Source organism: Emys orbicularis, chromosome 10 (assembly GCF_028017835.1).
Source record: "Emys orbicularis isolate rEmyOrb1 chromosome 10, rEmyOrb1.hap1, whole genome shotgun sequence".
NCBI lineage: Eukaryota > Metazoa > Chordata > Testudines > Emydidae > Emys > Emys orbicularis.
Window position 1 is genome coordinate 13,693,451 of NC_088692.1, and position 19,031 is coordinate 13,712,481.

At 42.0% G+C, this 19,031-nt stretch overlaps 1 protein-coding gene across 1 annotated transcript in view; it reads left to right on the forward strand.

The window, feature by feature from the left end:
• Positions 1 to 10,027, forward strand: part of PDGFA (platelet derived growth factor subunit A) — a 42,508-nt gene extending 32,481 nt beyond the window's left edge. The window contains exons 6-7 of the mRNA XM_065412519.1: positions 5,784 to 5,797; positions 9,915 to 10,027. Of these exons, the coding sequence (XP_065268591.1) occupies positions 5,784 to 5,797; positions 9,915 to 10,027 (127 nt within the window). The remainder of the gene's footprint in view (positions 1 to 5,783; positions 5,798 to 9,914) is intronic.
• The last annotated feature ends 9,004 nt before the right edge of the window (positions 10,028 to 19,031 follow it).

Genomic DNA, 19,031 nt, shown 5'->3' on the forward strand with positions numbered 1-19,031 from the left:
AAAAGAGGCATGTTTTCACCGGCTTAGCATTAGGAAAGACTGTCTCAACAAAGAGTTCCCTGTTGCAGCCAAATTCTGATTCCAGTTACACCAGTGTAAAACTGGAATAGCGCCATTGAAGAGATGCCACATTTACTTTGCTGTAACTGAGACCAGATGGCCCCCTCCTGTAGTTCAGTTTGGATAAGGAACCAAAAGCATGAGGGTGGGATTTTCAAAACTGCCTCAGAGATTTGGATGCTCAATTCCTCCGGGTAATTAACAGCAGTTAGGGCTCCAGTCAGCTACGCGGCTTTGAAAATCCCATCCTGGATGTTTATCTGACCACCTCTTAGGCTGAAAGTCTTGCTTTAAAAAACGTATGTTGGGTTTCATATTTCCAGTCAAGGCAAACCATTTTTTTGACATTTCTGCTCCTGGTCCTAGTTGATCCCAGAAGCACAACAGTCATATTGAAATGAAAAATTAGAGGGTGAGGGGAAGGAAGCAATTTTTTCAGTTCTGAGCAAAGATTCAGTTCAAGGAATTGGGGGAGGGAGGCCCAATAATTCATCTCTCCCTATGCTCTGTTATCTTTTTTAACTGGTAGCTGTTCTCCCGTCCACAAGTTTGTAGCAAGAATGTATTATTTATTCAAGGGCTTTTCTAGGCTACTCACTATGGTGTCTGAGTGCCTCACAACTGTTCATGGATTTCCTCTTGGTACACCCCAGTGAGATCACGAACTTTTATTATCCTATTTTAGGGGAGACTGAGGCACAGAGAAGCACCTGTGCAAAGTCACCGAGCAAGTCTATGGCACAACCTCAGGGTGTGTCATCACTGCAAGTGACAGTGTCTTTGTAGCACAGGTAAGCACGCCCATGCTAGCTTTAATTCTAGCTAGCACGGATAATAGCAGTGTAGATGTGGCTGCATGGGCTACAGTACGGGATAGCACCCTGAGTACATACCTAGAGTCCCTTGAGGGTTTGAACTCGTGGCTAGCCGGTGCTGCCACATCTGCACTACTGTTGTTACTCATGTTAGCTAGATTGAAGCTAGCATGGATATGCCTGCCCATGCTACAATCACACCTTCACTTTGCAGTGATGACCCACCCTCAGACCAGATCAGTTTCCCCATCCAATGCCCTAAACCACATGGCCAGCGTTCCTTTCCAAGAACAAACGCTCTCACCCTTAAGGCTAAATACTGTAGTGATTGATGAAAATCCAGCTCTCTGCCCATGCAAATGTACACAGTCTGTTATGCCATCATCATTTCCTGCCCATCTAAGTACTCAGCCTTCCATGACATCAAGGGGAATTACACAAGTGGAACAAATGCAGGTTCAGCAACTGTAGAATCAGATTTTATGGGAATCTACAAAGGTTTAGTAGACAGTAGTAGGCACTTTCCCCCAGCTCTTAGTCATGCACTCCCTGTATAGAGGTTGGTATCCTCCCTAAGAAATCCCTTTCTACCGTGGCTCCAATCATGAATTCCTTACACAGGCCTAGTTCAGGAAAACACTTAAGCATATGCATAAATCCATATCTATTCAGCACAACATTAAGCATGTGCGTAACTTTAAGCATGTACTTACGTCCCATTGGCTTCAGATAAGGCTATGGTTGTGCTTTAGTGCTCGTCTGGAATAGGTGTGAATCGGGACCACAACAATTCCAGGATTGAGCCCTTTGTGCCCTTAATGTATTGAGGTATGTTGTAAATTAAATAACGCCAAATATGGAGCAACAAGGCCTCTATGAATAAGAGAAAGAAAATAAGAGTATCTTCAATAAGAGAAATCTGTGAGACGTCCCCACAGTGTTTGACATGCTTTAAAAAATAGTTTCTATCCCTTGCTGTACATACGACCATCTTAACATCTGCAGTGATGGCATTTAAAGTGATTATTGCTCATACACCTAAAGAATGACATTTGAAAACACAGGTTATTTCTATAGCTAAGCCAAATTTGAGAAACATTCAGCTCCAGATGAAAAAGTTAAGGTTGAGATAAGCATTGTCAAATTTTAAAACAAATTCTTCACTCATCCAACATGTATTAGTGTGTCCATTAAAGGCAAACATATCTGATGGGACAGAAATTTTGGGCAAAAGGTTTTTTTTTAAATTGTGAAATTTTATCTGTCCACTTACTCAGCTCTAATTATTTGATTTGTAAGGAAAAGAAATTTGTGTAAACTATGTATATAACTAGCTCAGAATCATCATGGTACACATAGAAGGATATGACTATGTCGCCTTGAATTGCTACAATATTTGAGGGGAATATTAAATCAGTTGTAAATTAAAAGGACAACTCATAGGGTGAAGTGACTTATTTTCCTTGCATAATGTCTCTACGGTTATGTTGTGTTCCGTCGCCGCTTGCCCCAAAAATTATACATGTGTTTTTTCCCCTTTTATTATTGATTCTTTAATGTATAATTCCCGTGTATTGCTGCTTGTTACTATGCAAAACAGTCTGTGTATCATACATTTATGGACACATGCTGCTCTGTAAAATGAGAAAAGCATTAGCAACATTATTCCCCTCTGTCAGTTTTCCACATAGGATTTTATCTCATGAGCCTTGGCGTAGCAATGCTACCTAGCATCTTACAATTTTTTACTGCTTAATTAATCCTAAGATGTGGTAGGCAGGTATTATCTCCTTTTTATAGGTACTGAAGGTGAGACAGGAAAATTAAGTGTCTTCCAAGGTCACAGAAGGAAGTTAGTGACAGGACTGGGGGCAGAACTCAGGAAGTCCTGGCTCCTACTCCTGTGAGAAGGCTACTAGACCATGCACAAAATCCTGGCCTTCCTGAAGTCATTGGGAATTTTGCCATTCACTTCAGTGGGGCCAGGATTTCACCTCATGTCTCTTTCTTACTAAGGCTATTTCTTCTAGTCTTAGTCTAAGGCCTTGTTCACGCTATGGGGGTAAGTCGACCGAAGTTACGCAACTCCAGCTATGTGAATAATGTAGCTGGAGTCGATGTAGCTTAGGTTGACTTTCTGCAGTGTCTACACTGCCACTCTCCCATCGATTTACCTTACGCTTCTCGTTCCGGTGGAGTACCGGGAGTTGATGGGAGAGTGATCTGCGGTCGATTTAGTGGGTCTTCACTAGACCCGCTAAATCAACCCCCGGTGCATCAATCGCTGCAGTGGCAATTCCCAGTAAGTGTAGATATGCCCTGAGTATAAATACAGAGGAATCAAGTCATTAGTTGTGTTCCACTCATTAGCAGGCAGTTGAATCTTGGTTAGTTTGGTTTTCAGATGTCTAGAGCTTTCTGAACCTTTAACCTTTGCTCACACAAACTTTCCTTAATGATCTTAAATAAAAAATAAATATGACAAAACAGACATGTCAATAAATGTGCCTTTTTTAAGCTCTGGAAAATGTGAAATATCTAGATGCCTAAATCTTCAAGTGACTAGTGATTTTGGGTGCCTCAATTTTGAGATGCTAAACTAGAGACACCACAAGAGGCTCAATTTTCAGAAAGGGCTGAGTTCCTATCCTTGGAAATCTGTCCCCTTTAAGGTGTCTCAAGTTGGACATTCAAAAATCAAGGCCTCCAATATCAGTAGTCACTTTTGAAAAAGTAGGCAAGCTTTTAGGACCAAATTTTCAAAGGTGTAGATAGGTGACTAGTGGGATTTTCAAAAGCACCTAGGCATTTGAAATCAATAGGAAGTAGGTATCTAGGTACATTTGAAAATCTGCTAGGCGTCTACTTACATGTTTAGGTATCTACATACCTTTGAAAATCTTGCCCTTAGTACACTTAGCAGCTGGAAAAGAATCTGTTTGGAAAATACAGTATATCTAATGATCATTCAGTGGCCAGAAAGTAGCTGTTTGTAAAATGTGTTAATGTTTAGAGCTTCTCAGCAGTTAATGATCATTGTCCACAGACCATAATTCTTGAATACAGGTATTTCACTTATCATATATATCAGGGCTGGGATGAACTTTGAAAGTTCTGAAAATGGGACACTCCTTAGCTTAAAGATAGCTGGATGTTCTTGTCACTGATCAACCAATTACTCATATAAAGGGCCAGATCCTAAACTGGAGTAAATTGACATAACTCCACTGACTTCAATGGAGATGAGGTTTATACACTCTGAGGATTGGGCCCAAAGACTGTAATACTCTTGAAATGATTCAGATAATGATTTCATTTTTCACTACTAGGATTTCTGTAAAAATAGATTCTATTCCCAGAGCAGCTAAAATAACTTAATCAGAAGAGGCCATTTCCCACAGAGACTCATCCCCACTGGAATTCGCATGTTACGAGACTGATAATCCGGATGTGAAAATGTGCTATTACAAAACAAAACCCAACAACTTTGTTTAGAGAGGCCTCTGACCTGTTAAAAATGCCAAGTATTCATTATCAGACTTTGCCTTGACAATCATTGGGTAGAATTACTCATTAAAACTGGTCCGTTTGCTTGCCAGGGTAGCAGTAGTAAACTCTATGCATCCTTTGTTCCACCACGTGTAGCAAGAGTTTATTCACGTACAGCTGGATCCTGTGTGGGGCTGAGGGTCTTATCTCCCATGCAAGTCACATTCAAACTTGGAGGCAGTCTCTGACATCAATGGCAGTTGCGGGTGCTCAGAGCACCCCATCCTGCAGCAAAGCTCATCCAGAATCTGTGGATGCTTCTGGCTGAGATTTCCAAAGGATTTGGACATCCAGTTCCCATTCATTTTAGTGGGATTTAAAATTCCCAGATGGTTTTGACATTCACAGCCTGTGTGTGAGCAATGGAGACCAATCGTGGCCCTACTTAAGACAATATGAATGTTGGAGAAGGGACAGGCTGTAGTTTAGTCTCTGCTCTTCAGTCAAGCTGATTCCCAGCAGTAACATGAAAAGTCATTATTACATACCCAACTTACCATTGTTATAGCTACATGTTTACAGCAGCCTACTGACATATCAAATGTGGCATCCTCACTGATTAAATATGTTTGTATTTAACATATGAAATAGACAGTATTGCGGACAATACCAAGCTGGGAGGGGTTGCAAGTGCTATGGAGGATAGAATTAAAATTCAAAATGATCTGGACAAACTGGAGAAATGGTCTGAAGTAAATAGGATGAAATTCAATAAGGAGAAATGCAAAATACTCCACTTAGGAAGGAACAATCGGTTGCACACATACAAAATGGGAAATAACTGCCTAGGAAGGAGTACTAAGGAAAGGGATCTGAGGGTCATAGTGGATCACAAGCTAAATATGAGTCAACAGTGTAACACTGTTGCAAAAAAAGCAAACATGATTCTGGGATGAATTATCAGGAGCGTTGTGAGTAAGACACGAGAAGTAATTCTTCCACTTTACTCCACGCTGATACAGCCTCAACTGGAGTATTGTGTCCAGTTCTAGGTGCCACATTTCAGGAAAGATGTGGACAAATTGGAGAAAGAAAGTCCAGAGAAGAGCAACAAAAATGATTAAAGGTCTAGAAAACATGACCTATGAGGGAAGATTGAAAAAATTGGGTTTGTTTAGTCTGGAAAAGAGAAGACAGAGAGGGGACATGATAACAGATTTCAAGTACATAAAAGGTTGTTACAATGAGGAGGGAGAAAAATTGTTCTTCTTAACTGCAGAGGATAGGACAAGAAGCAATGGGCTTAAATTGTAGCAAGGGAGGTTAAGGTTGGACATTAGGAAAAACTTCCTAAGTGTCAGGGTAGTTAAGCACTGGAATAAATTGCCTAGGGAGGTTGTGGAATCTCCATCTTTGGAGATTTTTAAGAGCCGGTTAGACAAACACTGTCAGGGATGGTCTAGATAATACTTAGTCCTGCCATGGGACTGCACTAGATGATCTGTCGGGGTCCCTTCCAGTCCTATGATTCTGTATAACATGCTTCCACTCTTTATATGATTTATCCTGTGAAGCTCTGTACATATCATGCACGGGAGTGAGAAAAATATACAGGGCCAGACTTTCATTAAAAACCATATGCATGTACAAAATGGTTCATTTGCATGCATGTGTCCGTCCACACAGAACCTGGATTCATATTTTAGAATGCTAGCTGCAAAATCCAACCCTGCAAACACACACATACTTCACTTCATGCCTATTATTATTATTAATTTCTATTACCGCAGCATCTAGGAGTGCTAGCCATGGACCAGGATCCTATTGTGCTAGGTGCTGTACAAACACAGAAGAAAAAGACATGCTCTGTCCCAAGAGGTTTACAATAAAACGAGCGTTGTATTGATTTCAATGGAACTATTCAACTATTCACATGTATTGGCAGGCTCAGGGTCCAAGTCCACTGTCCTGCAGAACCTTATACCTGTGGGGATTCTGTGCAAACTTAAAGCCCTTCTCACCGATTCCTTTAGGGGACTGGAGCCTAAAGCTGGCCTCTCTTTGCAACCCCTCTAGGAACGCAGCAGTGCAGATACAGATTCTGATCCTACAAGCTGCTCTGTGAGAGTGGGCCCTTGCCTCCAGCTGTACAGTTTGCAGCACTGGGCCCATACCATGCTCTCGCTAAAGGTGACTCTCTCCAAGGCTTCACCTTCAGGTGAAGGCAGCATGTGTTGGTAGAGTTTGCACATGCTTATGACAGCAGCTGAGAATCAAGCCCCGTAGGTGGTCTAGTCCCACCCACATCAAAATAAATTGGAGTTTTGTCATAGGTTTTCCTGAGATCAGGAATCCCATTAAAATAGGTCATCAGAATATGAATTCTGTCTCGATGGCATCTGTTTCCCATAGGTATAACAAATTACTGATGTAGTTTACGTAATGAATCACAGTTAGTCGATATGCCCCATGTGCCATTCATACCTTTTCAGTATATGGTAGCTGTTGCAAATGTCACCTTTTAAACAGTATTTTGAATACATGTTCAATGATACACACAAATATATGTTTCTCTTGCATGTGCTTTAGACGAGCGTAACCTAACAGCCAATGTCTCTTTACAACAAGGAGCACAGCTGTCCACACTGAAATCCCAAAACTCGGAGTGTGTAGCTAACTTTAGTTTCAGAACACCACAGATGTGGTGTGCACTAATTTAATTGCGTACCTGGAGTTTAGTGGGCGTAAAAGTTGCTTCTTGGCTACTTAGATACGTGTAGGCTGCGATTCAGCAAGGTATGTAATCAAAAGCCTAATTTTAATCATGTGGGTAGTCCCTCTGAAGTACTCATTTGCTTAAAGTTAGGCATGGTCTTAAGCATCATGCTGGACTGGGTCCATAAAGAGCCTGCTTTGATAATACCATGTGTGCAGGGCCGGCGCTTCCACTAGGCGACCCTAGGCGGTTGCCTAGGGTGGCATGATTTGGGGGGCGGCATTTTGCCGCCCTCGGCGAAAATTCGGCGGCGGGTCCTTCACTCGCTCTGGACCCGCCGCTGAAGTGCCCTGAAGACGCGGAGCGGAAGGACCCCCGCCGCTGAATGCTCAGAGGAGGAGCGCTGCCACCTAGGGCGGCAAAACCCCTGGCGCTGCTCCTGTGTGTGTGCTTAATATTCTCCTTTTGTGCATGCACAGGCTGATGCTCAGTATGCAAGTGGCATGTAACCTTTTGAAAATCTGTCCCATAGTGTCTGGTGAATGCATAACCACTTAGTGGCCTAATATCAGTGAGCTGGGCTGCAACATAAAGCATCTAGCAATGTTGGCCTTTTCAAGCCCCACCAAAGACTTCCTACCTTGTTTTCCTTGGCATGTTTCTTTATTACAGTGAGTGTAAAAATAACACACATTTTAATAGGTGGAAAATTAACCTGATCATATCATCTTAATTGCTTTCTAGAGTTTAATTAAGAAAACGGTTGCCCACACTGATCTTATATTTTGCAGAACTAGCAGGGATGAAGAATCCTTACAGTGACTTCAAAAGAATTTCCAAGCTAGGTCTATAAAGCAGGAAAAGCTAAAACCTGAGGTGGAAACTTCTCACATACTTTACAGCTCATTAGTTAAAGAGAATTCATTGTTCTATAGAATATTAATGAATTGCTCAAGAGGAGGGTTCCAAAGGCAAAAATTACATATTCTGGGCTTTAAAGAAAGATATGAGGGATTTTTGTGTGTTTAGATATTACGATGATGATGATGATGATGATGAGAGAGATAGATAATCATAGCTCCCCCCCAAAACACCTTTGTAATTATCAAAACCTGGCACCTTTGCTGTCAGTTTCACCAGGAAAGTCTATGACTGAATGGGTCTAGAGATTAGAATACCCTCTGACCACAAGTAGAGCCCTGCGCGGATACAAAATTTGTATCCACATCTGATCCGCAAACATGCTCTGCAGATATAGAGTGGATAGCCATAGATTTGCAGGCTGTAGATATAAAATTTAGATCTGCATCCATCTGTGATCTGCAAACATGGTCCGCAGATATAAAGTGGATATCTGCAGATTTGCAGCGCTCTAACCACAAGCCCTTATTCTCTGCATCAGGGCTGAATCACATTAAGCGGGAAGCCTAGAAATGTTTACAATTGCAGCCTTCACTGCATCTGTTCTGTGACTTATGAACTTCAGTCTTCAGAGCTGTCAATTCAGTATCTGTCAACAGATGAAGGATGGTCTTGTGTTTAATGCACTGGACTGGGACTCCAGAGAACTGGATTCAACTCCTGGTTGTGCCTCAGACTTCTTGTGTGACCTGGGAAAGTCACTTAAGCAATCTGTGCCTCGATTCCCTATCTATAAAATGGGCACAAATAACACTTCTTCCCGCCCCCCACCCTTTCTATCTCTTGTCTATTGATACTGTAGGTTTTTTGGGTCAGTGACTGTCTCTTACTAAGTGTATCTATAGCAGCTAGCACAATGGGGTTCTGTCTTGGAAGCTATAGGTGCTACTGTAATATAAACAAATAATTAATAATAATAATAATTAATAATAACAACGATGCCATCTATAAATCAAATGGCTACTCCCTTCAGAAACAAAGAAAGTTGGGAAATGTGACCAAAAGAATGGTGAGCATCAATTGTTTTTCATAGAAATACTTCATTGAATGTATCATTTTAAAGATCTAAAGTTTCAGGTACTATCCATGAAACTTTAATATTTCCCACTGTCTGCCCTCTGAAAGAGCCGTAGTTCCCTCAGTTTGTTTTACCACTATCCTGTCCACTCCATCCACCCCTGTCATGGTCTGTTGAACTTTCATTGTGTTTTCAGTCTAATTTTAGACTAAGTCCCTGAAGATAAGAATCTTGGGTAAAATTTTTGAAAGCACCTAAGTCTCATTTGCAAAAAGTGGCGTAGGTTTCTAAGGCTCAGAAGTACCTAGGTGCTCTTGAAAATCCCACTAGATGCCTATCTGCATTTTTAAATATCTTTAAAATTCTGGTCTTATTGAAGGTCAATAGGAATCAGGCTTCTGAGTGCCTATGTCACGCTTGAAAATGGGGCTCAGGCTCCTAAGAGATTTAGATGCTTTTGAAAACATCACCCTTTGTCTTTATATTCACCTTATAGTCGCCTGGATTTGCTGCATAAGTAATAATGACAAACAATTAGCTAAACCGCTTTATTGATCTCTTCTCTGTATGCGTATTTCATGGTTGATACTCTAGGTCAGATGGTGTCCATTATGGCCTTAGGTGCCTGACCTCTTGAGGAAAAAAACCTGTCCTTTCTTAAGGTTGTAACAAGTGTAACAAGCCACTTATTTTTAACTAGCCATTTTAACAAGCCAGTCAATGACAACTGCTTAGGACCAGGGATGGACTCAGAAAAGCCTCCTTGCTTCTCTAGCAGGTACGAAAGATAGCTGGGTACATCTGGCTGAGGCTGGTGGGTCTGGGGGAATATGTGGCGGAGCAGACTGTTAATGTGATTTTCCATAACTTTCCTTGCAGCTGCATTTTTGAGGAGAGAGAGAGAGAAACAGAGAGGCTTGCAGTAACTTGTTGTGCTGTCATAAATGCTACAGCCACCATCTGTTTCCAGACTACAACTTGAAAGAAAACCAAGCAGCAATCTCATAATTCACGTGAACGTTTTACACTTGTGAACCCTTCCTGACCTTTGTCTGATAATGAAAGGAGCATGCAGCATCTACGGTTTGGATTTATCCTGCAAGTATTAGTGTTTATTTGTATGTGTTTCTTTTGAAACGTGTTTCTTCATGGGCCCTTTAAAAAAAAAGTTCTCAGGAAGGCAAAGCAGAGAAGCTGCATAGTCAAAATGCACTCAAGGCTAAATCCTGACTGCATTGAACTTAATGGCAAAACTCCTCAAGATGAGAACATTTTAACATCTCTCACTCATGTCTGTGTTGGTTATTTGTTGCTTAAAGAAGGGAATAAATTTGAAAATGAAATTACAGGTTGTAATAACTGCCATTTTTCAAAGTCTTCTGGAGAAAAAACATGCCTTGTGCTGTTCGACCTGCTGCTGGGGTTGCACATTTTTGAAACCAGCAAAATCAGACATGGTCGTCCATTAATGGCTGGACCCTGATGAAAACAAGTTTCTTTGCTAATCTTGACTTGAGCCTGGTCCTCTGTGGGATTATGATATCACCTGCTATCTAATGACATGCCCAGATTCAACACTAGTGCGCAGCATAGAAGGGACAAAATTATTGACAATTACTTTTGTGAATGATAGCTGTCTATGTCTCTTGCAGTGCCAAGAGGTCTGGTATTCAGGTTGGGATCATTTCACTCATGGAAATATAGTTGAACTGCAGTCTGTGAATTAGGATTAGCCTCATTCTAGGATTCCTTCTCAAATCTTCTGTTCAGCAAAAACGAGAAGAAATGCTACGTCTACTTCCTTCCTCTTTTGTTTGGTTACAGGCAGCAAAGCTCCATATCCGGTCCTATACAAGAGGATAGACTTGATGATCTTATGGTCCCTGACTTTAAACTCTATGAATCTATTATTGTTATTATCTTGATTGCATTGTGAGTCACTTGGACTGGCAGAAGATAAAAGGTTACTTCTTAACTTCCACAACCAGCTGACCTTTAAATCCTAGCACAGGTATGTGGGGAGGACAGCACATTTGAAGCGTCCAACACAAAGCCAATGATATAGACGTTGTTGTCATATAGATGGTTAAAAGCTGTCCACAAAGGGCATTATCAAGGGATGAAACTTCTAATGGGACATCAACTCAATCAGTATTCTCTCATATTAGGGAAGAAAATATAGATCAGAAGGATTGATTTTGAGCAATGAAGATATGTGTTGCCTGCAGAGATGGCCTTTGCAAATCTTCCGGTGCCTCCACAATAGCATGTCATGACATGATGGGCCACTCTTTGCTCAGGTAAATGTTGGGGGTGAAATCCTGGCCCTGTTGATGTCACTGATGAAACTCCATTGATTCCCAATATGGTTAGGATTTCACCTTGGATGATTAGCACCAAACGACCTTTCTGCTCTCAAAAGCCCAGTTAATGGCTTGCTGCTGTTGGACTCTGAGTCCTAGGAGTGCTGTTAAGGGCTATTCTGAGGCATATTGATGTTGGATGAGATTTGGAAGTACAGTAATAAAGACCTACCTATTACTTGTTCAACTTGGGGATGGTAACAATTACATATCTCTGTGACATTTTCCTATGTGATTAAGGAGCCCTGAGGACTTTATTTTGCCTATGGCCTGGTCTACACCTAAAACTTAGGGGTCAACTTAGCTATCTTGCTCAGGGCTGTTAAAAATTTCATGCCCTGGGAGACAGGTTGACCTAAACCCCATTGTAGATGCAGCTAGGTTAATGGAATATTTATACTATCAGCCAAGCGACCGCCTCTTGGAGAGGTGGATTACCTACACTGACAGACAAAACCCCTTCCCTTGATATAGGAAGCATCTTCACTACGGCGCTACAGTGGCCCAGCTGCAGCTTCATAGATGTGCTGCTGTAGCTGCTGTAGTGTAGACATACCCTAATTCTTTATTGGAGTTAAAAACAACCACCAGGAGGGTGTAGGAAGGAGTCAGGATAAACAGCCCCACCTTCATTTTATAGCACCATCTGCTGTATTTTATTGTTCATTACATCATCCTGCAGGATTCATTTCCTGTTGCAGTCCCACCCTCCACTCTTTAAGTTATGCCCACTTAGCAAAGTGCTGCCACCTGCCATTTATATCACCTCTGAACTGGGCAGTGTGTGTGTGTGTGTGTGAGAGAGAGAAGTGGGGGCTGGTGAAAGGCAGTAGCAGAGAATGCCTAACATGAAATTCTCATTATCAGGATTTACACTTTTTATACGCATGCTCAGACAGAAGCACAACAGAACTGAATTATTACTCCATATTCCTTCTTTTCTTATTATTACCTTACGATCTGTATTCTTCCAACACTGTTGTGACATTTCTCCCCTAAATTTAGGTGATCCAGAGGCTAAGAAACAAATACCAATATATGAAACATAGTTCACAGCCAAAAAACAACCTGAGTTAGGCCTCTGATGGACAGAGAGATGGACAACAGGCTCCAGAGAGGAGGAAGAATGATAAAAGCCTTCAGGGAAAACTCTAAAGAGAAACTGAAAATAAGAGAGGGGGAGAAAAGCAAGGAGGAGGGAAAACAAGGGAGCCATTTCCCCTCGTTTCCTTTCATTCTCAGGATTTTGAAAGTATTTGTCCATTTCAGAATGACTGAGCTGCTGCCAGGCCTGACCACCCTTCCACTCACTGCATTGGGAAACTGGCCCTTCTGAAAGCCTCGGTGCCTTGAATGCTATAACTTTCTCTTTGTGGCCTGTTTTTGTTTTGTAGCACTTGCAAGACAGTTTTCAATTTCACTGCATATCAAAGCAACTATATTTTGTTGCAGTGCATTTGGAGACACAGATGTCTCCAAAATTCAGCTATAATGAAAGAATTGAAAATAAAGGCCCATTTTATCAGCATACACAAATGTCTGCCCTTTATTTAATCAGAATTTCACGCATTCGGTATTCACTATGTTGCATTCATATTCCACTGGCTTGTCTCTAGTGCTCCTGGAAGCAGGAATTTCATTCTGTAACTAAAAAGCATGTTACCCTTCTGCTGTTTTGATGGTACGGCATATATAAATCCTACAGCTCCTTCCTACAATCACGAGTAACGGGAACTATCATATCTATTTCACAATGAAAACTGTTTTTAGCATCAGACCAAGGACACACAACAATGGAAGAGAGTAACCTTTCCCCTTTTCAAATGGTCTCTGAAATTCAGGCACCTATTATAACCATTGAGGTCTATAGATGAAAAGCGCTACATAAGAAATAGGTATTAATTATTATTGTTACCCCTTTTGACCTGAGGATCAGTCAATATTCAGGGCTCTCCCACAGGTCCTGATCCAATAGGCATCCACCGGATCAGGCCCCATTCAAAAGCTGGAGGAGAAGCCCACCTTATAAGATGTAGCCCGGTGGTCAGAGTATTCACCTTGGATATAGGAGACCCAAGTTCAATGCCCCCCTCCCTGGCAGAGGGGGAGAAAAGATTGAAATGGGATTCCCATCTCTCAGGAGAATTCTCTAAACACCAGGCTTTGGGATAGTCTGGTGTGGGACTCCACCAGTATCCCCTGTTGAAAGTCTGCCACTGTGGACAAAGTGAGGAAAGAATGATTGGGCCAGCAAGAGAGAGAATGACTCTTTTATATGCCAGTGGTTCAGGCACCCACCTGGGGGCAGGAGACCCTGCGTCCTGTCTCCCTGCTCTAATCACTCTTTCATTATTTAACCACAGCTGAACAGCTTCAGCAGGAGAGACTGAGAGTGCTCCACATTAGACAATCTGATAACTCAGTGGCTAGAGCACTCTCCCGACAGGTGGGAGACCCCAGTTCCCATCCTTCCCCTGCTCTGCCACAGAGGGGGAATTGAACCTGGGTGCCCCACGTCTAAACCACTGTGCTCTAATCCGTGGTCTAAAAGTTATAAGGCAGGCACCTTCACCTCCTCTGGCTGTTTTGTGTGGAGCGAGGCAGGCAGCTAACTCATTCCTGCAAGAAACTATGTAGGCGCCTAAGCCAGGCGGCCGGTTCCCATTCATGGATAGCTAAGCAGAGATAGGCTCCTCCCTGGAGCCTGGACTTTGGGATTTATCTCTGAGAAAGGGGCGGGGAGCACATCATTGTCTCCCATTGGCTAGTTTAGGCAGGCAGCCACTGAGCATGCTGGCTTGTGTGGATCGCATTCTAAGACACCAGTCTCTTCTAATTCATTGCATAGGGAGCCCAGGTGCTGAACTCAGCTTTGTGGATCACAGTGCAGTTCCTGTAATTTTCTTGCTGCCTAAAAGTTAGGCGCCATGATGTTCAGTTTTGTAACCCTAAATCTCTTTATGGAGTCCACCCTTAGTCTCTGCCTCAGGTCCCCATCTGTAAAATGGGGATAACAGCAGTGTCTTAATTCCCAGGGGTGTTGAGAGGCTAAATACAGTAAAGAGTGCGAGGTGCTCAGATACTATGGTAATACATGGTAATGAGGTCTATGTAAGTGCCATAGACAGATAGGGCCCCTGACTCCTAGTGCAGTGCCCTAACCACTGGACCACACTGCCCACTAAAAAGCCTTAATTTTGTATGAGAAATATGAATGAAATCTGAGCACGTAGGGCCAGATCCTCAAAGGTATTGAGGCACCTAACTCCCATTGAAGTCTGGGCCGTAGGGCCTGATCCAAAGTCCACTGAAGTCAATGGGAGATTTTCCATTGAGTTCATGGGGTTTTGGCTCAGGGCTCACAGATGGTCAGCAAAAATAGATCTAGGACAGCACAGTATCATCAATAGCAATACATTTATGGCTGAATGATCAAAGGCGGGCCAATGGGTGTGCACACACTCACGCCACCTGAAACTAGATAACTATAACAATATTACTTTGAAACAGCACCTTCTCTCTGATGACCTCCAAAGTTCTCTGCAAATGCTAATGACATCCCTGTGAGGGAGGTGTTATTTTTATTGGAAACAGAGGACAAGTGACTTGCATAGTTACTGAGGGAGACAGTGCGTAGCTCTGAGTCAGCCTCTTCTGCCTTCAAGTTGCATACCTTAGCAACCAATTTGGATGCATAAACAGGCAGTTGCAATTACCCATTTATGCCTGCAGAAATGCAGCTTTCAGAAGGGGCATTGCACATGCCTGTTTTCATGCAGGTGCCCTCCTTTGAATCTCTATTTTTCAGTCACTGAGTATGGAAGAACATTTTCCAGTTTGTCAGGGTGGCAGAAACCCAGGTGCGGATAGTGGCAACTTAGGTCATGGTACAGTAGGAAAAAAAAGTGTTTTCTGAGAATCATTATACTTTATCATAGCTGCTAATGATTATTTAAGGAGCAACACATGACGATTTCAAAGATTGGGTTTTTACAGGACTCTGGCTGATAAGAATCATCTCTTGTGATTAATATTTTGCTTCTTACATAGTGAACATAGCAAAGGTATGAGAAGTGAAGGTTAATGATTTCCTTTTAATAAGGATTCAGAGTTCATTCCATAATGCTAATTAAATGTTTTGAACAACAGAGTAGCACCAGGATCCACCCAGTGTTATATAATTATCCTGCAGTATAACACTTTCATGTTTCTTTGCCATGAAGATCAGAACTGAAACACTGTGAAAGCCATGCAAGAATTGCTTGCGTAATAGAGCCATTTAATTTTGTGCAAATCTAAAATGATCAGTAGCATCTCTGAAGAAAGAAAACAAAGTTTCTTCTAACCAAGAAAGGGTATTTGCTGCTTTATTTAAACGAAACAGTATTGCACATACAAGCACATTTCTTCCGGAGCATGTTTTGCAGATGACAGGTCTATGATTGCAAGAACAGGAGGTAAATTAAACAAAGACAGTATGATCTAGTGGTTAGAGGACTGGGCCCCAGAAGATCTGAGTTCTATTCCTAGTTCTGTCACTGGCCTGCTGGGTGACCCTGAGTAAGTCTAGTTGCTTCTCTGTGCCTCAGTTTCCATCTGTAAAATGGGGTTAATGGTACGGACCGCCTTTGTAAAGCACTTTGAGTGCTATTGATAATAAGTGTGATACAAGAGCTAAGAATTATTATTATTATTATATAAATTTCTCCATGCATGGATGAACATTGGGAAATACCTTATGGGTAAAAGAGAAAAACAAGAGTGCCACATTTTATTTGTTGCTAAAGTGAACCTAGAGACACCTTTCTATTCCATGATGTCCAAATAAGTTTCTTGCTTAAATTTTTTTTTATTTTTAATTTACGTTCTCTCTCTCTTTTCAGCTTGGTCGTTACTGGGATACTGTCTTAAAATCATAAATGTTTTGTTTTGTTGTTTTAAACAATGCTCAAACTTGGACTTGTCAGGCCCTATTACAAAAAACAGAGCCTTAATATTCTAGGGTTAAAGTGTTTCTAGCCCAAGGTTCTTAAATACCCACCTAAGGTGGTTTCTGCAAAAAAGAATAGTAACGATGTCTCTAAAAGGGTTGGTGTTTTAAACAGCAAAGCTGGCTTTGATGATGAAAGACACCTTAAGCTCGGCAGGGACTGTATTTCTGCACGGTACACATGGCTGGTTTCAATGAGGGAGGTCACCTAAGTGCATGAATTCTCATGCTTCCCTAACAACACGTTAACATCTTTGTATAAACTGGTTAAATAAACGGAGTTGTTTGCCACTGGAGCTCTAAATGGCTGCTTTTTCTGTGTTTACATAATGCTTCTGTCTGCTTAGTGTAGATGCTTTGTAAACATACATTTTAGATTGTTTTAATGTTACTTATTTCTGATTCATTGGTTCTAGCTCAGAGGCACATACTTTTCTAACACACAAGGAAGGAAGGGGAAAAAAAACACACCTTTAGGAACTTTGACCTGTTAAGATCACATACAAAAGCAAATCTCGAATGCTAACTTCCAGCTAATGCATCAGGTAAGGCCTGAAATAAAATCAGATTCGCTATGTCCCTTTAAAATGTCTTTCAAATATGAAATCGCTGTCAGTCAGGGAACTGGCTCCGTATCCCACAAGCTAAAGTGCAACAGCAGAATCTGCTTTCAAGTTTCTTTTTAATAACTGTTATGCGTTTGCTTACATATTGATTGGCTGGTATATGTACAACTTTTTTGGCAGGGCAGGGCACACGGGATCCAAACTTGAGGCTTTCCTCTCCACGTCCCTTTGATTAATGTAGGAGTGGCAGTAGGAATTTTTTGCTTTACCAATAGTTTGGGTAGCCTTTGAGCCCAATTTTTCCATCATCCCCACCCATAAACAAACCACCACTGTAATGATACCAAAACTCCAGCCACAAAGCTAGGAAGCTTCTGGTTCCTTCCAAGCGGTGGCCAGCAGCCCTGCAGACAATCTGTCAGGAAGTACAAGGAACCAGTCTGGTACCCGGCACGTTTCCCTTTCTGCAGGTGCTGGGCTTCTCTTAGAGGTGAAGTGCAAAGGAGAAAACGTTTGTGTTTTGAGCTATTTATATACACCTTCAAGGAACAATCAAGGGCAATATGGCTGGGCTTTCTTTTCTTTAAGTTTTTTCATTCATGTATCTTTAATTTAGGACTTGGCTTCTCTATTTTTTGCTGGATGATCCTTTAGTGGACTGGAGAAGGTAGCATCATAATAGTCTGAAATCTGAGCTTCTAAGTACTCAGCTGAGGGAGCAGCGGGTGCTGTCTATCCACACGCACACAACAGCACAAGGAAAAAAGCCCGTCAGACAGAAAATTTGAGGCTGTTTTCTTGTAGAAAACCAAATGCACAAACACTTTTTTTGTTAGCTTGGCAATTACACCTTCAAATTCTCTTTTGTTTCTTCTCCTCGCTAATCTTTTCTCCCTTTTGCCTCCCTTTTGCTTGTTCTATAACTGTCGGCCTCACCTGCGGCAAAAAACAGCAGGCAGGCAGCTTCCCAGTGGAAACACCACTGGTGCTGTCACTCAGCAAAGGAGAAGTGATACAGCTGGTACCGTACTTTCTTTCTCCAAGGAGTAAATGAATCGTCTTTTTAATATGCAGTGTTACCCGGGATCTTTAAAAGGCTTATGAATTCCAGCATCTCAGGAAATATTATTTCCACATTTTGGCCAGACTAGGAATCACTAGGTAGGGTAAACATGTCAGGTTTGCACTTGCTATTTCTTTAGATTTATTTGAAGTGAGTCTCCAAGCACTAGGTGCCTGTACGGATATTACAATACAAGGAGAAGGGCATGTATCCTTGACACCTAAACCCCACTGCCTATGTATGGCCCATTTAATCTCACTGAGCAGACCACTGAAAAATGAAAACCCACCATAACTTAATAGTCCCCCCAAAGGGAGTTCTGGGAGGGGGGTGGTGTGCCGAACACCCTCTCCAGTGTAGGTCTGTGCCTTAAAAAGAGCGCTTGATCTCAAATTTATTTTTTCCCCACTGGCTCAGTTCCAGATTAAGGTCCCAATCCTGCAAATGGTTGTGTATGTGCTTCATTTTATGCACATCAGTACTTTGATTGTAATCTCTTTGGGCCCAGGACCATCTTTTTGTTTTGTGTTTGCACAATGCCTCGCACAGCGGGGGCCTGGTCCATGAGGAGGACTTCTGGGCTCCACCACAATACAAATAGGTGTTAATAAATAATAATAATAATAAATAATTCCACTGAAGTCAATGGGACTACTCATGCACTGAAAGGTAAGCACATGCATAAGTCCTTGCAGAATTGGGACCTAAGGCCCTCCCCCAAACCTGGAACTGGATCTGCAAGCACAGACCCGGTACCCATAGAGATGCTGCACCATTGGCTTTAATGGGATTATGCACAGTACTCAGGGGCATGTGCCGGAATAAAAATTTGACGGCTTTTGGAGGTGCACATTCTGTGTCCCTGCTGCAGCCCTGGCTCCAGAGGAACTTGCTCTCCCCGCCGTGGCCCCGGGGTCGGAGGAGTTCTGTGCCCCTGCCTGCCCCCTTTGTGCATGCCCCCGACAGTACTTGTCTATTGTATTCCTCTTAGTTACTTCTGCAATTATGAATTGAAGACCCTATAGGAGTA